Source organism: Enoplosus armatus, chromosome 16 (assembly GCF_043641665.1).
Source record: "Enoplosus armatus isolate fEnoArm2 chromosome 16, fEnoArm2.hap1, whole genome shotgun sequence".
Lineage (NCBI taxonomy): Eukaryota > Metazoa > Chordata > Actinopteri > Centrarchiformes > Enoplosidae > Enoplosus > Enoplosus armatus.
The window spans coordinates 18,605,268-18,623,351 of NC_092195.1; the positions used below are offsets into that span (position 1 = coordinate 18,605,268).

Here is an 18,084-nt window from a genome sequence, read left to right on the forward strand (position 1 = left end):
CATATTTAGCATATAGACACGATTATTCAACCAAATTCAGCACTGAAGAATGGACTTTTTGTGTGCAGTGAAGTATATAGTTTGTAAAGAAATATCAAAAAGCAGTGTTAGTTTCCCCCCAATATATCTTGACCTGCCAAACTCTGGTAGGTATGGTAATTAACATTAAACAGCTAAAGTGCACACTGAAATGGTTAAAGGAGTATTCAAATACTGTTGTATTTCCATCCATTACCTTCCATAATGGAGACCTTTTCCTCAGTACAAGTTTCCAGACGGGACACATCAGTCTAGACATAAATGTGTGTTTACATTTTTGTGTAAACAAACTTCAGGCAAACACTCAATTACCAAGCCATTAAAGTTTCACATGCCATCCCGCCATTCCCTGACAAGTCTCGCGAGAGTTTGCAGTGGCAGGAAAAAAAGGGGGGTCCCGGGCTGAACGTGTATTACTAGAAACTGACAGCAGAGGGAGCCAGAGTTTCGGTGAGAAACCAGGAGAGGAATCAACTGGAGGCTGTTGCTCCTGCAGTCTTTAAAGGTTGTTTAAACAGCTCCTCGTGTTGTGTTTGTTTTAATGTCCTTCATATTCAAACATTAAGACGTCTTGTTTAAGTTCTTATGTTGGACAAGGTCCAACATCTGTCCATGTGACATACAGAGGCATGAGCAAGATTTGGGTCTCACATCTAAACCGGCAGCCTAAGACCCCTCTGAGGAGAATTTGTGGGAAAATAACGGAAATACATACATACCTTTAAAGTGGAGAAATGTCTAGAGGCTGTTTCAGAGGCTTTCCATACAACAAACTGTGAACTTGTGATGTTTTGGCTGGGGCTGGCAGCTGTTTTCAGAATAGAATAATCATTTTAGTCAACTTAAACCAAGAATTCAGTGGTCCCAACCTCTATAACGTGATGATTTGCTAGTTTTCTTCTCCTTCTGTGATTGTAAACTGAATGTCTTTCTGCTGATTGGATATAACAATCTATTTGAAGACATCATCTTGCCTTCTGGGAAGTTGTGACGGGAATTCTTCACTACTTTCTGACATTTTATCGACCAAATGATTAGTAGACTAATCAAGCAAATATTTGGCTTTTTTATTGCTATGAAAATAATCTTTAATTGCAGCCATAGTTTGGCTACATAACAAAATAAAAGACATCATCATTATCGGGAATTTTGGTAAAAGAAAATCAAAATACTAGCCTTAAAAAAACAAACCCTAGAGCACAAATTCTGACCTCCTAATCAAACCAAAACAAGGACCACAGAGCAACCGGCACCCAGAACTTGTGAGGGGGCACAAACATGAGTCTGATTCAAATCATGAGATGAAGCAGAAGATAAACCCACATCGTGTATGGAAGAGATTTGCCAGTCTGGTGAGTAATTAAAACTTCCATGTCGGCAGAAGTAAAAACATGAGGTGGGTGGATCACTGAGGTGTCATCTGGGACACAATGAGCATCACAACTCTTTAAGTGTTTTTTCGGGGCAATCATGACGATATAAGAACTGAAGCATATCTATCCCGCTGCTGTACAGCTCAACGCTTAAAACTGTGGTATAAAATGATAAAAAAAAAATAAAACTGATGAAAATGAACACATGGGTCCATTTTTACATCAGACACTATATCTAATACACTAACCCTTTAGCTAAAGTACTATAGAAAACATTCCTCTTATCTGAATGTGCACACAAGAAAAGGCAGAAATAACTTCATAATGACGGCTTGTTATGTTTAACAAAGACCAACCATCAGTTCCAAACACTTCTGCACCTGAATAGAAAGTCACAGGACTGCCTCTCACTCGAAGGTTGACACCAACATCTCTCCTTCCTCCTGACTTATTTCCATTGTCATAACCAAATCCCTTCCATCAAGGCCTTTTTGTTGCAGCTGTCTCCCAGACGGAGACCAAAAAAAAAAAAGGAAAAATCCATCACAGGCCTATTGTGAGCAGAAGTGAGACTGCTTATCCCTGGATGGCTTTTCTTTCATAAAATGTGCCAGGACTTTGACAAGTACAAAGTACTTGACTTGCTGTTGACATGACTTGAGTCATGAAGCATTCAGAGAGAGCGAGGCGGTCTGGCACGACGAGGCTGCAGGTTGTTGAATACAAAACCACCAGCATGAAAGAACTGAGATCTGACTCAGTAATACACGTTGGCGCGAGTGTGTGCGAGTGTGTGTAAAACAACTGATAACTAAACACAAACTCTCCTCTGGGTGACTGATTAAGGCGGCAACTAATGATTATTTTCATTTGCGATGAATCTGTTGCATTACTTTTTCCGTAAATAAATCACAATTTCCTGAAGCTCAAGGTGTCAACTTGAAATTGCTTGTTAGCCCAACCAACAGACCAAAACCCCAAAATATTCAGTTTACTGACATATAACATAGAGAAGAGGCAAAACTTCACAATTAGGCTGGAAAAAGGGAGTATTTGGCATTTTTTGCCTAAAATAAAATGTAAACAATTAATGAATTATCAAAAAAAGACAATTGGATTAGATAAATCGTTTCAGCTCTATGTCTAATAATTCTATATATGTTGGAGTACAATTTAATGTCTTCTTGAGTCAGTACAAACCACCTTAAAACTCCAAAAGTAGGGAAAATGATTCACATCGTTATTCTTGATTTGCAAAACGTTTCTCAGATGAAGCCTGAAGGAATGAAGGAAGTGTATAAATGAAAGAAAGACACAGAAACTGACTTCCATTTTCACCTTTTTTTAATGAACCCTGATTATTGTTTAATTACAAATGAAGATGAACAGATAGAAGAGAAACAGAAGTACAGGTGGTTCCCTCCATCATAAAAACTAAAGTCTCCGCCTCCCCTCTGTAGTGACAGCTCACCGTCGAGGTGGGACACGAGGGGAGAGACGGAGGCGACCAGAGAGAGGACAGGGGGACGCATTTCAAATAATACAATGGTTAAACAGTACAAAGCTCTTTTTTCTTACAGAATCCTCCAAAACGGAAAAAAATATATATACACATCAAAAAAAAAATGAAAACAATTGTTTCTTCCCCTGCTGTATATCATGTGGGGACTATGTGACCCTCCTCTTGTCCATGTAACGTGGTTATAAAATCAGTGTGAGTTAAAAAAAAAAGAAAGAAAGAAAAGACTGCACTGAAGCTAACTAGCTGAAGTTTGTGGGAAAGAGTGTAAACTGGAACAAAAACTCACGGAAAACCAGGAATTCATGGAGAAGAGGCCGGGCCATTGCAAGAGGGTACAAAAGAATCAAAAATAGTCATGTTAATAATATAATAATTACAAGAGTAACAGTAATATGTCTGAAAAAATACAGAAGAAAATGATAAGAACAACGTCGATGAACTCGAGGGGTGAAAATATCAACCCGCCGGGGGAAACAGTTTTGCTCTTGTGTTGTGTTTTTGAAGCCACGACAGGTAAGGCAGCACAGGTGTAACAGTTCAGGTACAGCTCAAACAGGTGTTTCTATTTTTCTTTACCAGACACTTTTAAACTGCAACATCTGTCCTTAAAGTTCCCTAAAATGTTTTTTGCTGGCCCTTTGTTTATAATGAGGAATGCTGATGACGTTAACAAGCCGATTAGGAGGACGGATGGAAGAGGTTTTTCTTGTGCCCGGTGAAGATACACATGAGACTGGAGCTGGTTGAACAATCTGGACAAGAAAACTGGGACTAAATAACCCGGGCCAAGACGGTGAATCTGTCTTTTCTAAACTGTGTTTAATAGTTCTGTGTGAATGTGTGTAGAGGGCATAACCATAGGAACCACACCACCACAGTCTCACACACACACACACAAGTGCACGTACACACCGAGCAGAATGAGCGAGTCAGATTATGGGAAGTCCCTCTCTCTCCACTCTGCTCTGAGGTTTTCTGATGCCATTTCCTCTGTATGTGTGTGGGTGTGTGTGTAAAAATGTGTGTGTAGTTGCTATGGTTTGCCGTCTACTCCAGAGAGACTGTGGGGGCGTCTGATGTCACGTGTGATGTCATGTTTCCCTTTATTCTAGCCACAGTAAAGCCTTACTCTAACCAGGACAGTGTGTGTGTGTGTGTGTGTGTGTGTGTGTGTGTGTGTGTGTGTGTGTGTGTGTGTGTGTGTGTGTGTGTGTATATATATGGGCAGGGTTCAGACCAGCCCATACACACTCGGTTCACACAAAGCCGCTCGAGTCCACAGTCCACGCTCAAACCAAAGTCCAGCTGCCGCGCTCCTGCTGGTTTTTGCGAGGTGACGCAGAGCTGAAAAACCTGCTGCGTGTCTGTGTCGTCCAATCAGAATCAGTCTGCTCTGAACACCGTTACCAGCTCCCCGTTACAACCTGCGCCTCCACGGTTTTTAAGCAGATCGGGGTCAAACTGTTGCAGCTGCAGGCGGGTGGGGTTTACGGCACGGGACGACGTGAGGAGAGCCACAGTGTAAGAAAAGATTTACCTTTTTGTGGCTGAGCTCGACTGTCCTGAGGTGGTAAACCCCGCCTGGCTGCTCCTCCAGGGACGTTAACACAAACATGCCCACTAACAAGGTAAGTATGATCTGACCCAGGTCTGGTTAAAAGTTTCTGCTCACTCATTTATCCTCGTCCCGTCACACCCTCCTTCCCCTGAATACACAATAACTGGTTTCTTTTTAAATTTTTACAATATAAATATAAAACTCTGACACTGGTGGCCTTTGTCACTGCAGCTCAACGGTCAAGAGAAGGCAAGGGTGAGAAGGCAAAGGCTGAATTATACTGGTAATAATATGCCTATTAGAATATATACATATCTTTACCATTAAAAATAGTAGGATGTTCCTGATTTGTATCAAATGACCATATTGAAATATAATATTTGAATTCAATATATATATTTGAATAAAATATATATGTGTAGATTTACTTATTCTGTATCTCTCTTTTATAAAAGCAGAAGGCATGGTGGTACTGTGTGAGTGTGATAAAACATTTTGCTGGGGGTACTTGATAAAACTCATGTTGGCTTTTAAAAAAGGCACAATCTTATTTTTGGAATCGTTTGTTCGTTAAAATGGGCGCAATGCCTTTTTTTTTTTTTTTCCTTTTTTAAAACTATATGAATAAAACGTCATAAAAAATAAGTCGTTTTTTTCCTCAATATCTCAGTGAAGGTTTGCCTGAGTTAACCTTGATGCTCCACATTCATTACATGGTTCCCGTTCTCCCCAAGACAAATCAGTTCGCTTCAATCGTCGCTTCTCAAAACATCACATGAACAGATTCGGCTATTTTTTTTCCACAATACAGAAAGTCCTCAGATCACTGCAAATGCCCTAAAAATACTGTCCATGTCCTTATGAGGCACAAGCATCCTTTGACAGAAAGAATACAGTCTTTAAGAAGAAAAAAAAAACATGGGGAATGCAGAAGAGAGATGTTGATCTGTACGTTTGAGGGAGAAAACACTACGAATGCCCTCAAACCTCCTCAAAGATTGTGCGAAGTCGAGCAGGGACACAAATAGCAGAGACACCCTCCGTCTCCTCGAGGCCTGATGTTTTTACACCAGCTTTGGGTCCACACACACTCACATATTCAGAGACAAGTGTGTCTATAATTACAGCCTTGCTGGTAGCTGCTTCCTCATTTCCTCACAAGATAAGGGGAGAAAGATCCAGCGCTTTCCTCAAAGACCCAGGCGGTCGTTCTCTGTACAGTGGAAACTGCGTCCATTCGCTGGCTAACAAAGGTCGCAGTGCGACAGGTCAGAGGTTGCGAGGTCAGTTCATTAAAATCTTCCTCTCCTGCTCAGGCTTCGCTTGGCTGTCCTTAACATGTACAATCCCACCCTCATGTCATGTCTTTATACACTGTAGTGAATGAGCTGAGGACAAAGGGTCAGTCTGGCCCTGATGCAGTCTGATAGTGTCCTGGAGAAAAGACTGTGATCGGAAACTTTCTAATCACCTCTTGAGAAGAAAAAAGAAATCCCTCTTCAGTCTGTAAGATCCACCAGAGGAGCAACGTCTACGTTTTCTATTTCCTCACTGCCCTCCATCTTGTAAACGACTGCATGGTGCAGACAGAGAGGCACTTCTGTAATCTCTATCAGGACTGTTAAAAGTGTTTTTAGTAACATGAAGATCTGTCTGTTATGAATACAAATGAGGACAGAGGAGAGAGGGGATGTGAGGAGGAGGGCTCGCCACCTTCAAGAGAGCCAGATATGGGTGAGAAATTCATTCAATCTACTGCTGTACAATTTCAGGCTGCCGTTGTACTCTTTAGGGTGAATGTGATTCGTTTCACGGTACCAGAAAAACAAAGAGACCCACTAAAGACTTAATCTGGGCACAGGTGTGATGTGAGATGATCCCTGGCAGATTTATGGCATAACTGGCAACTAGGAGAGCGAGGAGGCATTGAAAAGGCAATGTGCAAGAGACATTAAGAGTAGACTCCCTCTCTTTAGGGCTTAGGGTTATGTTAAACACGGGACAGACCAAGTTTGGTTATCTCTTAATGTTTTACATCACAGCAAAAATACTGTCTGCTGTGTTCATGTTTGATAGGGTACCAGGGTCATAAATGTATCTTGCGCCCTGCAGTACATTAGAGGCTACACAGGCACATCTGTCTTTTATGGTTTTACATAAGCCATGATGTGCAGCGGCTGCTTGCTGACAGTACTGACCACAGGATGGTACAGAGGAAATGTGTTGATACTGCAAAAACAGTGACAAAACCTGAGAGGTAATTATGGAAACACATTCATCTTGTTCTTTACTCCCTCGTGAACGTGTGGATGTAACATACGTAGGGGAATTATTGTTTTATGTTAAGTAATTTAAAGAGCTTGTGGGGCTGTGAGGTCAGTAAAAAGTGCCCAACAACTCCTTTAATTATTGAACAAAAAACATAATTTCCTACATATGATACATGTACATATTCAGATATACACTGAAGAAGTGTGTTCATATATAATCACCTTTCACTCACTGTCTCCCTGTAAGCACACCAAAACCTGTTCACTACTGCTGGCAAGAAACCACAAGGCATTATGGGCTACACAAAACCATGAAGTTTGTTGACAAGACTCAGAGAGGTGTGTTTTGTAACTAAGTAGATCCCCTGTGTGTGTGTGTGTGTGTGTGTGTGTGTGTGGGTGTGTGTGTGTGTGTGTGCGCACACATGAAGCTCAGCAGCCAGTGTTTTCCAGAGACAGCTGGGCTGTAGCCCTCTGCAGCTCCGAGCTCGCTCTGCGCTGGGTGGGAGGCGGTGGCAGCATCATCCCCAAAATAACACCTCTTCCTCCCCCATTCTCCACCTCCCCCACTCTCCTGCCTGCCTCCTCTCTCTTCCTCTCCACCTCCTCGTCTCCCTCCGCCCTCACTTTCTTGTCTTCCGCCTCGTCCCTCTCCCCGTCAGCCTCCATCTTCTGGTCTTCGCTCCAGCGGCGTTTGAAGCGGAGTTTGAGCGGGATACAGCGGGTGCCTCCGGGGCTGATGGGAGCCGCCTGACCCGGCTCACTCTTCAGGCCAATCAGAGGGAAGGGCAGGCTGCCGCTGCCAATGGGAGGCGTGGCAGGAGTCTTGAAGACCTCATCATCATCGGGGTCATCATCAGGGTTACTGTGCGGAGGGACAGAAAGTCTGCTCCCGTTGCCGTTAGCTCGGTGATGGTTGTTGAGCTGATGATGATGATGGTGAGGAGCAGTTGGGGTGAAGATGCCACCTTCGTCATCCACGTCATTGTTATTGAGCTCCTCTTCCTCACTGATGTCAGTCACCTCCACCTCTTCCTCTGACTCGATGTCTGATATGGGCTCCACCTGGAGAGGAAGAACAATTTACAACATGACATTTTATCCGTGACTCTGGCAGAAGTGGAAACACCACATCCTGTGTGTGTGTGTGTGTGTGTGTGTGTGTGTGTGTGTGTGTGTGTGTGTGTGAGCAGTCTCACCTTGATCTTAGGAGGCCCTGCGTTGTTTATCTGACCAGAAGCTGTGAATGAGGAGGATTGGCTGGAGGAAGAGGAGCAAGAAGAAGCAGCCAATGAGCTCCCGGTGTCCCTCTGTTTGCGCCCAAGCGGAGGCGGCTGCAGCTTGAACTTGAACGGTGACGGGTGCAGCTGCCCCTCCTCCCCGCCTCCTGGCTGCTGGCTTAGCGAATGGGAGAGTGGCATGGGCGGGCCGTGGAGGTGATGGGCGGCCGGCTTCTCCAGGGTGGGGCGGTGGGGCTGAGGGATGATGATGTTGGGGTAGTGGAGGAAGGCTCGGGGGCTGAGGTGGTAGTTGTAGACGGACTGGGTGTGGGCCTGCAGGTAGTGCTTCATGTCCTCCGGGTTGAAGGAAAAGTGGGAGCCCATCATGGGAGAAGACAGGGAGGGAGAGGGGGTGTAGGGCAGGTGGGGGGTAGGGGTCATGGACAGGGCTGGGGACAGAGTTGGAGCCAGAAGACCCCCGGGGCCAGGCAGGGGGGAGACAGGGAATGGAGACAGAGGCTCTGGATGGACCCTGTGGGCAGGTCTGGGGAGCCCTGCTGGGTTCGGGGCGCCGCCGTAGACCCTGAAGAGAGAATCGTGAGGCAGGCGGTGAGGAAGCAGGCCCCTGAAAGCCCTCTCAGGCCCCACGCCTCGCTCATCGGCCCCCACAGCCTCCTCCAGCTCCGAATTGGTGGAGGTGCCGTCGCTGCAGTCGCTCACAGAGCCGCGGGCCATGCGGCGAGCCACGCTGCTGAACATGCCAGGGCTGCGCAGCTCCTCACTGGATGAAAGGACTTCTGACGGCGTGGAGGGGGGGAAACGGAAGTGGGTGCCTCCGGTTGGCACTGGAGGGGCACTCTGAGGGACTCCTCGGCCTGTGAGGAAGACAAGAGTTGAGAGGTTAAATCAACAATGTGAATTTAAACTTTCCTTTTAAAAGAAACAGAAGAAGAAGGTAAATAGAACGAAACGAGAAAATAAAAACCAGAGAGCGAAACTGAAAACATACAAAAACCTCATTCAAAGGCCTGGAAGTCCATTGATTTTGTTTTTAGACAGTGACAGCAAGACTCTGGGCGTGTCAAGTGTCTGTGGCTAATTCAGACATGGCTGTCACAGCAGTACAGAGTGCATTTGTTTTCAGACAGCAGAGATTCCAGCTAAAAGTTGGCAAATTGATATTGTTTAACTTCTAAAAGCAGGTGCTGTTGATAGATGCTCATTCATTCTGGTATACGGTTAGTAAACCACAGAACACGCTTTATTTTTTCAGAGAGAAACCCCTCAATGAGAGATTGTATTGAGTCACAGAAGCTACTGTAACAGCACCAAGCTCAGAGGTGACGTTAGGACTTCTGCTCTCTGGGAATTAGAAAAGGAACATACAGTATTTCCTCCCCCATTTCTAATGGTGTCTATGTATGATGTTAGTTTTGGTTTGTGAGATATCGGTCTCTGAGGTTTCTGCATTTCTGCACGTCATAAACAGTAACACTGACATTGTTTTTTCCCTCCACATTACCAGTAGAATGTGTGCCAGCATGGCGGTTTTTACAGGAACTATGTTTTTGGTAGAAAGTGGGTCTAATGAAAACTGTTGACAGCGTGTTTAGTGGATTATCCAGAGTAACAAGGGCACTGCTTCTAGGAGATGCTACTGTTTCAGTTTTTTAATGCTAAAAGCATCAGAAAAGAAATTCCACCAACGTCCAAAGACACAAAACCTGCGTCTGCATGGCTCGATACCACTGGTGCTAAGTGAGCAAATATGTTTTTTTCCTTTTTGGACGAACCAGCCCTTTACACTGAAGAGAAAGGGAAAAGTAACTAATGACAGTAGGTCACATGTCTCCCATAACTCCAACTATTTTACCCAGAGGGTCACAGGCACACAGAGAGAAAACACTGGGTTACACAAAGCCACAAATTCCCTTCTCTTTCAACCCCTCCTCCCTCTCTCTCTCTCTTCTGCCAGGGAGACTGTGGCACTGCAATAAATTCTTGGCATCCGTGCACGTGCCAGAATTAAATATTGGAAAAGTCGCTCTTACTGCCATCACAAACATGGGTTGGGTTCCTCTGTTTTTTCCAGTACCGCTGAGTGTGTCTGTGTGTGTGTGTCAGAGACGATGAGGAGAAAAAAAGAAACTGTGTGTGTGTATGTTTTGTGAGCGGCTGTGCTTGCGTATCAATCCAGATTGACGTGGGCATGTGTGTGTGTGTAACCATCATATGAAACCATCATATCACAACATGTCAGTGTGTGGGCCACATCACACAGAGGCTATAATTAAAGTTTCGTGCTGCACTTATGTCACCCAGTATCCAACGCTCCATATGGGCTGTGTTTACACTGGGTGGCCGGGACCAGAACGAGAGACGACTTCTGAAGAGGGAGGAGAGGGATAAACTGGGACGTGGCACACTGATGTCTTATAACACACACACGATTCTGTTTGTGTATATGATTTTTTGCAAATGGGGGAGAAATACTTGATGAGAATATGATTTGATTATATTAAATGCAGTGTTTAGATTGAGGCCGGGGCGGGCCATAAAACCGCTCCAAGTTTTTACCGATAGGAACGATCTTTGATGAGTAAATTGGTAAGTCGCCCGCCCCACCGTCTGGAAGATTTCTCAGACAATAACATTTTGAATGTCTCGGTTGTATTCAGTCTTTGGGATCTTTGCACACTCCAACTGTCTGTAAGTGTGGTAGCATCTTAACCTCTGTTCTTGGCTAACAAGTAAACAGCATCAAAATGGGAAGAGGAACATCTACACCAACCGTGGTTAGCGGTTATTTTGGCCGATTAAAATGCTTCACAGGTAATTTTTTGTTACAGTTGACAGCAAACAAATTGCAAAGTCAAGTTCAGAAATCTACACAAAAGGACCTCGAATTCAGACACCTGAAGGCCAAAACCTTTTGTCTGTCCTGGAGCTTACACTCCTTGAACAGGTCCTTGATGTCAAGTGTGATTCCATTCTTTACATAGAAAATAACTATGCATTTCAGCTGCCGTGGTCATCGGGGGAAAGAAAAATAACAGGTGCTAATAAACACTAAGAATGTCTGCTTTCATAAATTAAAAAAAAGCCCCAGTAAGGTTCTTATTTAATACAATGACACAACCCTGTTAATTATAACCAAAACATCTTCAGACACTGATACAATTTCAATATAAATGTGAATGTGTGCGTACCGGAGCCCATGTCGATGAAGGGGTAGTTGACCAGCACTAGTTTGTTGAAGTTGAACTTGTAGGTGAACCTCTTCCCTTTGGTCTTGTGGAGGATCCTCTTGTTGTAGTAGTATCTGAGGAGAGAAGGACGGACACAGTGTTACCTCCCAGTGAGTTACCATTTTTAAAATACTTATCACATCATCAACAACATGCGGTAAACCTCTGATCGTGGCCGCATTTTGTTTTAGCCGAATACTTAAAAGTGTGAAACCATGGATAAGTACACTTAATAGGCACCGTTTTCCAGCTGAAACTATGGACTTCTGCACGCCACAAGGCGACTCAGTCACACAGCCAGCAAGTGATTATTCACAGTGCAACCAAAATGATGAACAAATCACCATAATCCATTATTTTTCCATAGACCTAAATAATCTGTGACAGTTGGCTCATATGTGGACATTTTGCAATCTTGTTGGCCACAGCTTTTAGGGTCACTAGTCATTAACCAATCAAATCTGCACTTGTATGGAGAAGTAATTACTGTGCATGTGCAGTTCTAAATAGCAGTCCATTACATACTCATACTGAACTCATTTTTTATATTTTATGTTACTGAGTTAGTGTTTGCTAGTTGGCGATATTAAAAGCTAAAAAAACAATGTAATATTACAGAAGACCAGAGTACCTGCATGGTAATTCTACATTACTCAGTGTACAGCACACAATTAAACAGGCTGCTCACAATGTGAACACACGGTTAGATTCAAAGTCTCACTGTGATTACTTAAGGAAGTGAGACAGCCGTTCTGATTTAGTCTTACCCAGGCGGCTCCATTAGTAAGAGTGCATTAGTCATCGTCAATACACAGAACGATGTGAATAGCGAGCCGCTGACAGCTCATCTAAAAGATAAAATGGCTCCCTGTGACTCACCGATAACCTCAGGACAAAACCACATTCATATTTCTTTACATAAAAACATCTAAATCAGTGTCCCTCATTCAACAGAGACCGGCAACTTCATTCTGAGAAATATAATACGTCCTTCGTCATTTTCAGTAGAATCAAGCACAAAAGGAGCTCAGTGTCTAAATTTGAACATAAGAATACGGATTTGCTTGAATCACACGTTGTAAACATGTCTCTTGCTGCCAGTAAGTTAAAATCGAACTGTTCTCCAGCAGCAGAAAAGACTGATGTTATGTATTTAACTTTGGTGAACTGTAACTTATCCATCCATCCATCCTTTTTTTTTCTCAGTCATCTAACAAGATCAATAGTTTATTTTTGGCCATATATATATATAACATACATGATATAACACCCATGATATAACACACAGACACACACATTAATCAATAAGCCAACATTAAACCATACTCTTTCTTCTACAAGTGGGATAAAACTAATTCTAGGACGTGTTTGTAAAATGCTTTTTAACTTTGCCAAGTCAAAATCCTTCATGCTTTATTTGTTTTCCTCAGAGCTACAAAATGACGGACAACAATATCAAACTGGGACACCAAAACGTCGTATTTTGCACCATTACCGCCCTAGAAAATAGTCACGACGTAAATAAGATGAGATTCTTACAGTACAGTAATATAGTATTTTCTTAAAACCAGTCACACTAGTAGTGTGTAGTTAAAAAACACAATAATCGTAATTATAATATTTGTCATGCTGATGAAGCCGTGCCCAGCTGTACCCCTCCTTCAGTGTGATCAGAGTATTAGTCACTGGAGTTTGGTACAATACAGAACAAAGTAGTGTGTGAACCAGGAGCTCATCCAGCCCCTAAATGACTCAATGAGTGAAGGGCCTCTTCTGATAGAGTCGACTACTACGCACACCCACACCATCACACGTAATACAGGCACACACACACACACACACAAAAGGAGCAGGCAGATGAACAGCAGGCACGCAGGCTCAAACGTACAATGCATGCAGAAAACATATGCAAGTAATGGAAAAAACTACTGAGCACACAGAACACATTAGAGCTGTTATTAGAACACACAGTGTTCACACAGTGGCTTTAAGTCATTTTAATAAAAAACTCAAATGTACAGGGACTGACAGTGAAGTCATTGTGTGTAGTTGAGTAAACATACAATATCATAATGGAATAATACTCCATTAAAGGAAATGGCAAACACGGCATGCAAAAATCTAAACAATATATACTACACACACACACACACACACACGAAGTAAATGGCAGTATTTGTGAGTGGGTGTTAACGATATCAGGTGCAGTAAAAGCTTGAGGGGCATAATGTTCACAGACGCGTGGATAGATGGATGGCACTTTGAAGGACTCGGGGGAAGTCCAGGCACATACATGTGAAAGGAACAAACTATGACGTTTAAATAGTCTCAAAACCAGCGGTACGAACACTTAAAATAGTCCTTATTAAATCATGTCCTAAAAGTCATGTGAGTCGCGTGAGCCATAACAAACACACACACACACTCAAATAGTTTTGAGTCAATATGGGACAGTCAGTCTCACATACTGGGCCCAGGCTCGCTCCAGGCCTCCTGCTCTTTGAAGACCATTTGAACTTCCTTCAAATAAACTAGAAAGGACTATACTGTATTGAACACACACGTAGATGTGTGAGAGCACAAACTCACAAGCACACAGACATGCATGTCTCCACACACACACACACACACATGTAGTGCATATGCATGAATGAATGCACACGTGTACCAATGCACACTCACTTCAAAGATGCAGAGAATCATCAATCACAGACTTCACATCTAACAGAGAGAGAACTTCCTTCCAAAGACTTCAGAGTTAATTAACAGCTCTTCATTCATATAAAAAAGGTTTCGGACCACAGGAAAGACATTCACAACAAAGTTTGTCTCCAGCTGGTCTTTGATGTAAAATACTCACTGAGACCAGAGAGGACATAACTGCTCATGTATCAAACTGGCTGTTAAACCTTTGTGGGCTTCTTAAGGATCGACGCCATTTAGTATCCATGTTTAACTTGTTTGTCTATTTCTGTAGTTTGATATGTTTCAAATAACTGTGGAGGCTCCCAATTCTTCCACTAGCAACCATCAAATAAAAGAAAATGGAAGATCAAACAAATCAGACATTTCTTAATATGATGTTACTTCAGTTAAAAGCTAATTTATCAAACTTTTACCAGAAATTATACCAAAACATTGGTGAGTGACAAATTAAGCATGAAACATCAATGTTAAGCACACATTTTAAATGCTTTAAGTATTTGTTATGACACGTATGTAATGATTGAAAGGGATGTTTTAAGTGATGAAACTACATCGTTAAATGTAAAGTAGGTCTAAAGAAAGTAATTAGTAGAAGTAGAAGTAAATAACTTAATCCCTAACCAGCTTCAGCTAGATGCCCTATATACATTACATCTGTCGTTTATCTGTATTGTCCCTGTTACATGAACAAACAAATAACACTGCAAATAACTCTTTAACTTCACGATCACAATCTGATCAACATATACGTGTTAAAATAAAATATATTTGTATACAAGTTCAGATAAGGTTGGGTGTCTTTAAATAGTCAGTCATATGAGGGCAAGTCAAAGACAAAAAAAAAAAAAAGGTTTAAGCAACAAACAAGACACAGATGGGCTGGAGGAGGGCTGACATATAACAAGGTGTTAAGTATATGTGTGTGTACGTGGGTGTGAGTGTGTGTGTGTGTGTGTGTGTGGTGATGAGGCAGTGTAACTAGTCATCACCATGGCAAACTATAACCCACACCAACCTACAACACAGGAGGCGACACTGATGACTAGTGTGTGTGTGTGTGTGTGTGTGTGTGTGTGTGTGTGTGTGTGGTGTGTGTTTGTGTACATGGTGATGAGAGAACAGACTGGCAGCTAAATAAAACTCAGCAGCATCCCACATGTGCTCCGTGGAGGGTGAAGGTGTGTGTTTCTAAATCTGCTGTCACCCTGGAGTTTCAGCACGCAGCACAGACGCACAATTCACGACCAAACACCATTTCTTTTTCTTTTTTTCTTAAAACACTTAAACACGCTGAAATTCACCTCCCAATAAGTTAGAAAAAAACAGATTAAAAAGAAAGATAAATAAGCTCAAGGTTTAACACCGCACACAACCGATACTGATGAGGTAAACGAGGCTTGTGTGATCTGTGAGTCATTATTTAAAGAAGAGTAGAAACTTGAAAAGACGATGAACATACAGCATCTTTCCCCAGTTTATAGTCTGTTAGTCTAAATAAGAACAAAGAAATAAAATGAAAGTTTGCGTCACTGCTTTCTTCCTCCTTCTATTCTCCAGCTTCTGTTTTTTTAAATGTCATTTCAGCTTGTTTTTAGATCTTGTGAAGCACTTGTGGAAAAAAAAAAAACAGAAAATAAATTTTGTTCCAATTCTGGTGTGTGTGCATGATGTGTGAATGGACACCCTGTTATCCTTCACCCTGCAGTGTGCTGTACTGTATCTTACCCCTTTCAATTTGCATTTATTTTAAAATCAATCTTGCATGCTTCGCTGAGTTTATCACAGTTCATCTGGAGTTCACAACAACATGATTCCAGTTCATGTAACTTAAGAGTGACCCGTCTGGGCTCTTTGCCATTATCTGACTCCTCTGGTGTTGATACCTGTTAAGAACACGTGACCTAAATATGAAGCTAAATATTAGGATCAGTCCAGACAAGCCTCACTAAGGATGGTTAATAGCTTTCAGACCGGAGCAAGGACCAGAGTTTGTCATCGGTGTTAATACATCAGCAAGCTCTGCTGCTCTGCTCCTGACATGAGTTAAATCTTTAGTATGAATGGTTGGTTGCAGGGAGAATGGAGAACTTTTGGCTGGACATGTGTTCAGTTTCTTGTGTCATATGCAGGGTTTGTGTCTTAAAGAGGCGTGACCTTTAGCTTTCAGATGTACATGTCTGTGTTCATTGACATTGTTCTTACTTTCCAAAACAAAACAGATCAAAAGGAGCAAATAAATAAAGTTGGATATAGTCCAAAAATGGACACTTGCTCAGTCCTGTTTATACTTAATTTAGTATCTGCATACATAGATGTGTTCCCTTGTTTGCTGGCATGTACAGTTTGCACGGACATTCACAGACACGGGCAGATGACAACATTTAAGTCACTTGGACCCTTGCGGCCACCAAAGTCCTTGAAAGGTTTGATCATCATCCTTCACCAACATTCACCCTTTTTCACCCACTTCAGTCTCACCTTAGCGCTCGGCTGAGCTTGTCGTAGTTCATCTGCGGTTTACACTTCCTGGCGCCCCACAAGCGGGCCACCTCGTCTGGGTCCTTGATGACAAACTCTCCATAGTCTCCCTGCCAGGCGATGACGTCGTGGTACTCCTCTTTCCTCAGCAGCTCCAGGATGAAGTGCCACAGCTGGATCTGTCTGGAGCCCGGGCTCGACTCGGGCTTGTAGGCCCAATCCGGGAAGGCAAACCCTGGGGGACAGAGGAGAGAGGAAAGGGGCGTTCAGCTGGGTGATCATGAACAGAGGAAAATCTGGAGTTACACCAGCTCTTTAACCCTGTCCAGTCTGCACTGCGTGTGATAAACCATTATCCTTCTGAAGTTGACAATTGTCTACTTGACTGCAGCCGTTTCTCACAATAGCTGGATAAAGCTTGTGTTTACATCTAATAGTAGTTGTGACATTACATTATGTGTATGACAATTCAAACTTCAAGGTTGTATCTCTCTGGAGATAAACATAAGCCAAAGAAATGTTTGAAATCAGGTTTGTTTTGTACAGAAGAGTATGGGAGGAGAAACAGAGAAACTGCAACTGACTTAGTAGAGTGGAGCATTTGTGAAAGGATAAAAGACATGAGACTGTTGAGAATCACAGAATCAAGGATGAAACTTAACATGTACGTTGAAATCCCTAACACATTTCGGCCTATGGCTTTGGTGCACAGTGGATCTGGCGCCTTCAGTAAAGCTGGTGATGAGCATTTCGGCTAAATCTGTTCCCACAGACCGCAGTCATATCAAAACTTCACTGCTATCGCCATCAAAGCTGGAAAATCAGCACTGTTATAACAGATTAACAGGCCTTGAGATATGTGCAGACAAAATATAAGCTATGGTTTTATAACTACTATCAGAACACACACACACAAGCACACGCACTATTATCCAACAGTTAAAAGTATAGGCTTTGAGTTGTAAAGCAGTGGGTGGCAGTAAAAGACTCAACACCACTTCAACACAAGGCCAGGCTGAAAGGCTGAATAGCAAAGGCATAGTGACACACACACTCTCACACACACGCACCTCATTAGGACCAGATGTGCCTTGGCAATCAGGCTGAGAAAGCTGAGGGTGGGAAACATATGGCCACAATATAACAATGCTGAATTTTGTGTGTGTTTATGTAACTGTAAAGAAACACACTATCCTAAATACCAAGGTTACAATCAGTTTCCCACACTCTACAAAGTCTGTCATATCTATATAGCTGTGACAGCGAACTGTTAACAATGATATGCTCAAGGCTGACAGACTATAACTCTGGTGTGATGTGGCCTATTGACCCACGTCGCAACAGCAGCACATGACACAATCATGCTGATATAATATGAAAGTTGTTGCATCATACTGTACGTGATCAGGAGCTCGGTCTATAGGGCCACTAATCTGAGATATTAAACAGGAAATTGTACTTTATTGCCATGTCAATATTTGAGAGGAAACAGCCTTTGGGCAGCTACATAAAAGCAGACAACAATACACAATAACAGCCACACAAAAGAGCAGATGAAAAACGACATTAAAAAAAAAAGGAGTTGTAAAAGAGTTGGGAAAAAAAAGACGACACACCTGGCAACTAAATCCCAGGGTAAAGTAAACTGTATCTGGATATGGTGCCCAGAT

General features: G+C 42.6%; 1 protein-coding gene across 1 annotated transcript in view; it reads right to left on the bottom strand.

Annotated features, from left to right (window-relative positions):
* Positions 1-7,194: 7,194 nt before the first annotated feature.
* erf (Ets2 repressor factor) overlaps positions 7,195-18,084 on the bottom strand; it is a 29,135-nt gene continuing 18,245 nt past the window's right edge. Inside the window, exons 2-5 of the mRNA XM_070921994.1 lie at positions 16,415-16,649; positions 11,192-11,304; positions 7,962-8,857; positions 7,195-7,827 (exon numbers count right to left, since the gene is read on the bottom strand). Of these exons, the coding sequence (XP_070778095.1) occupies positions 7,195-7,827; positions 7,962-8,857; positions 11,192-11,304; positions 16,415-16,649 (1,877 nt within the window). The remainder of the gene's footprint in view (positions 7,828-7,961; positions 8,858-11,191; positions 11,305-16,414; positions 16,650-18,084) is intronic.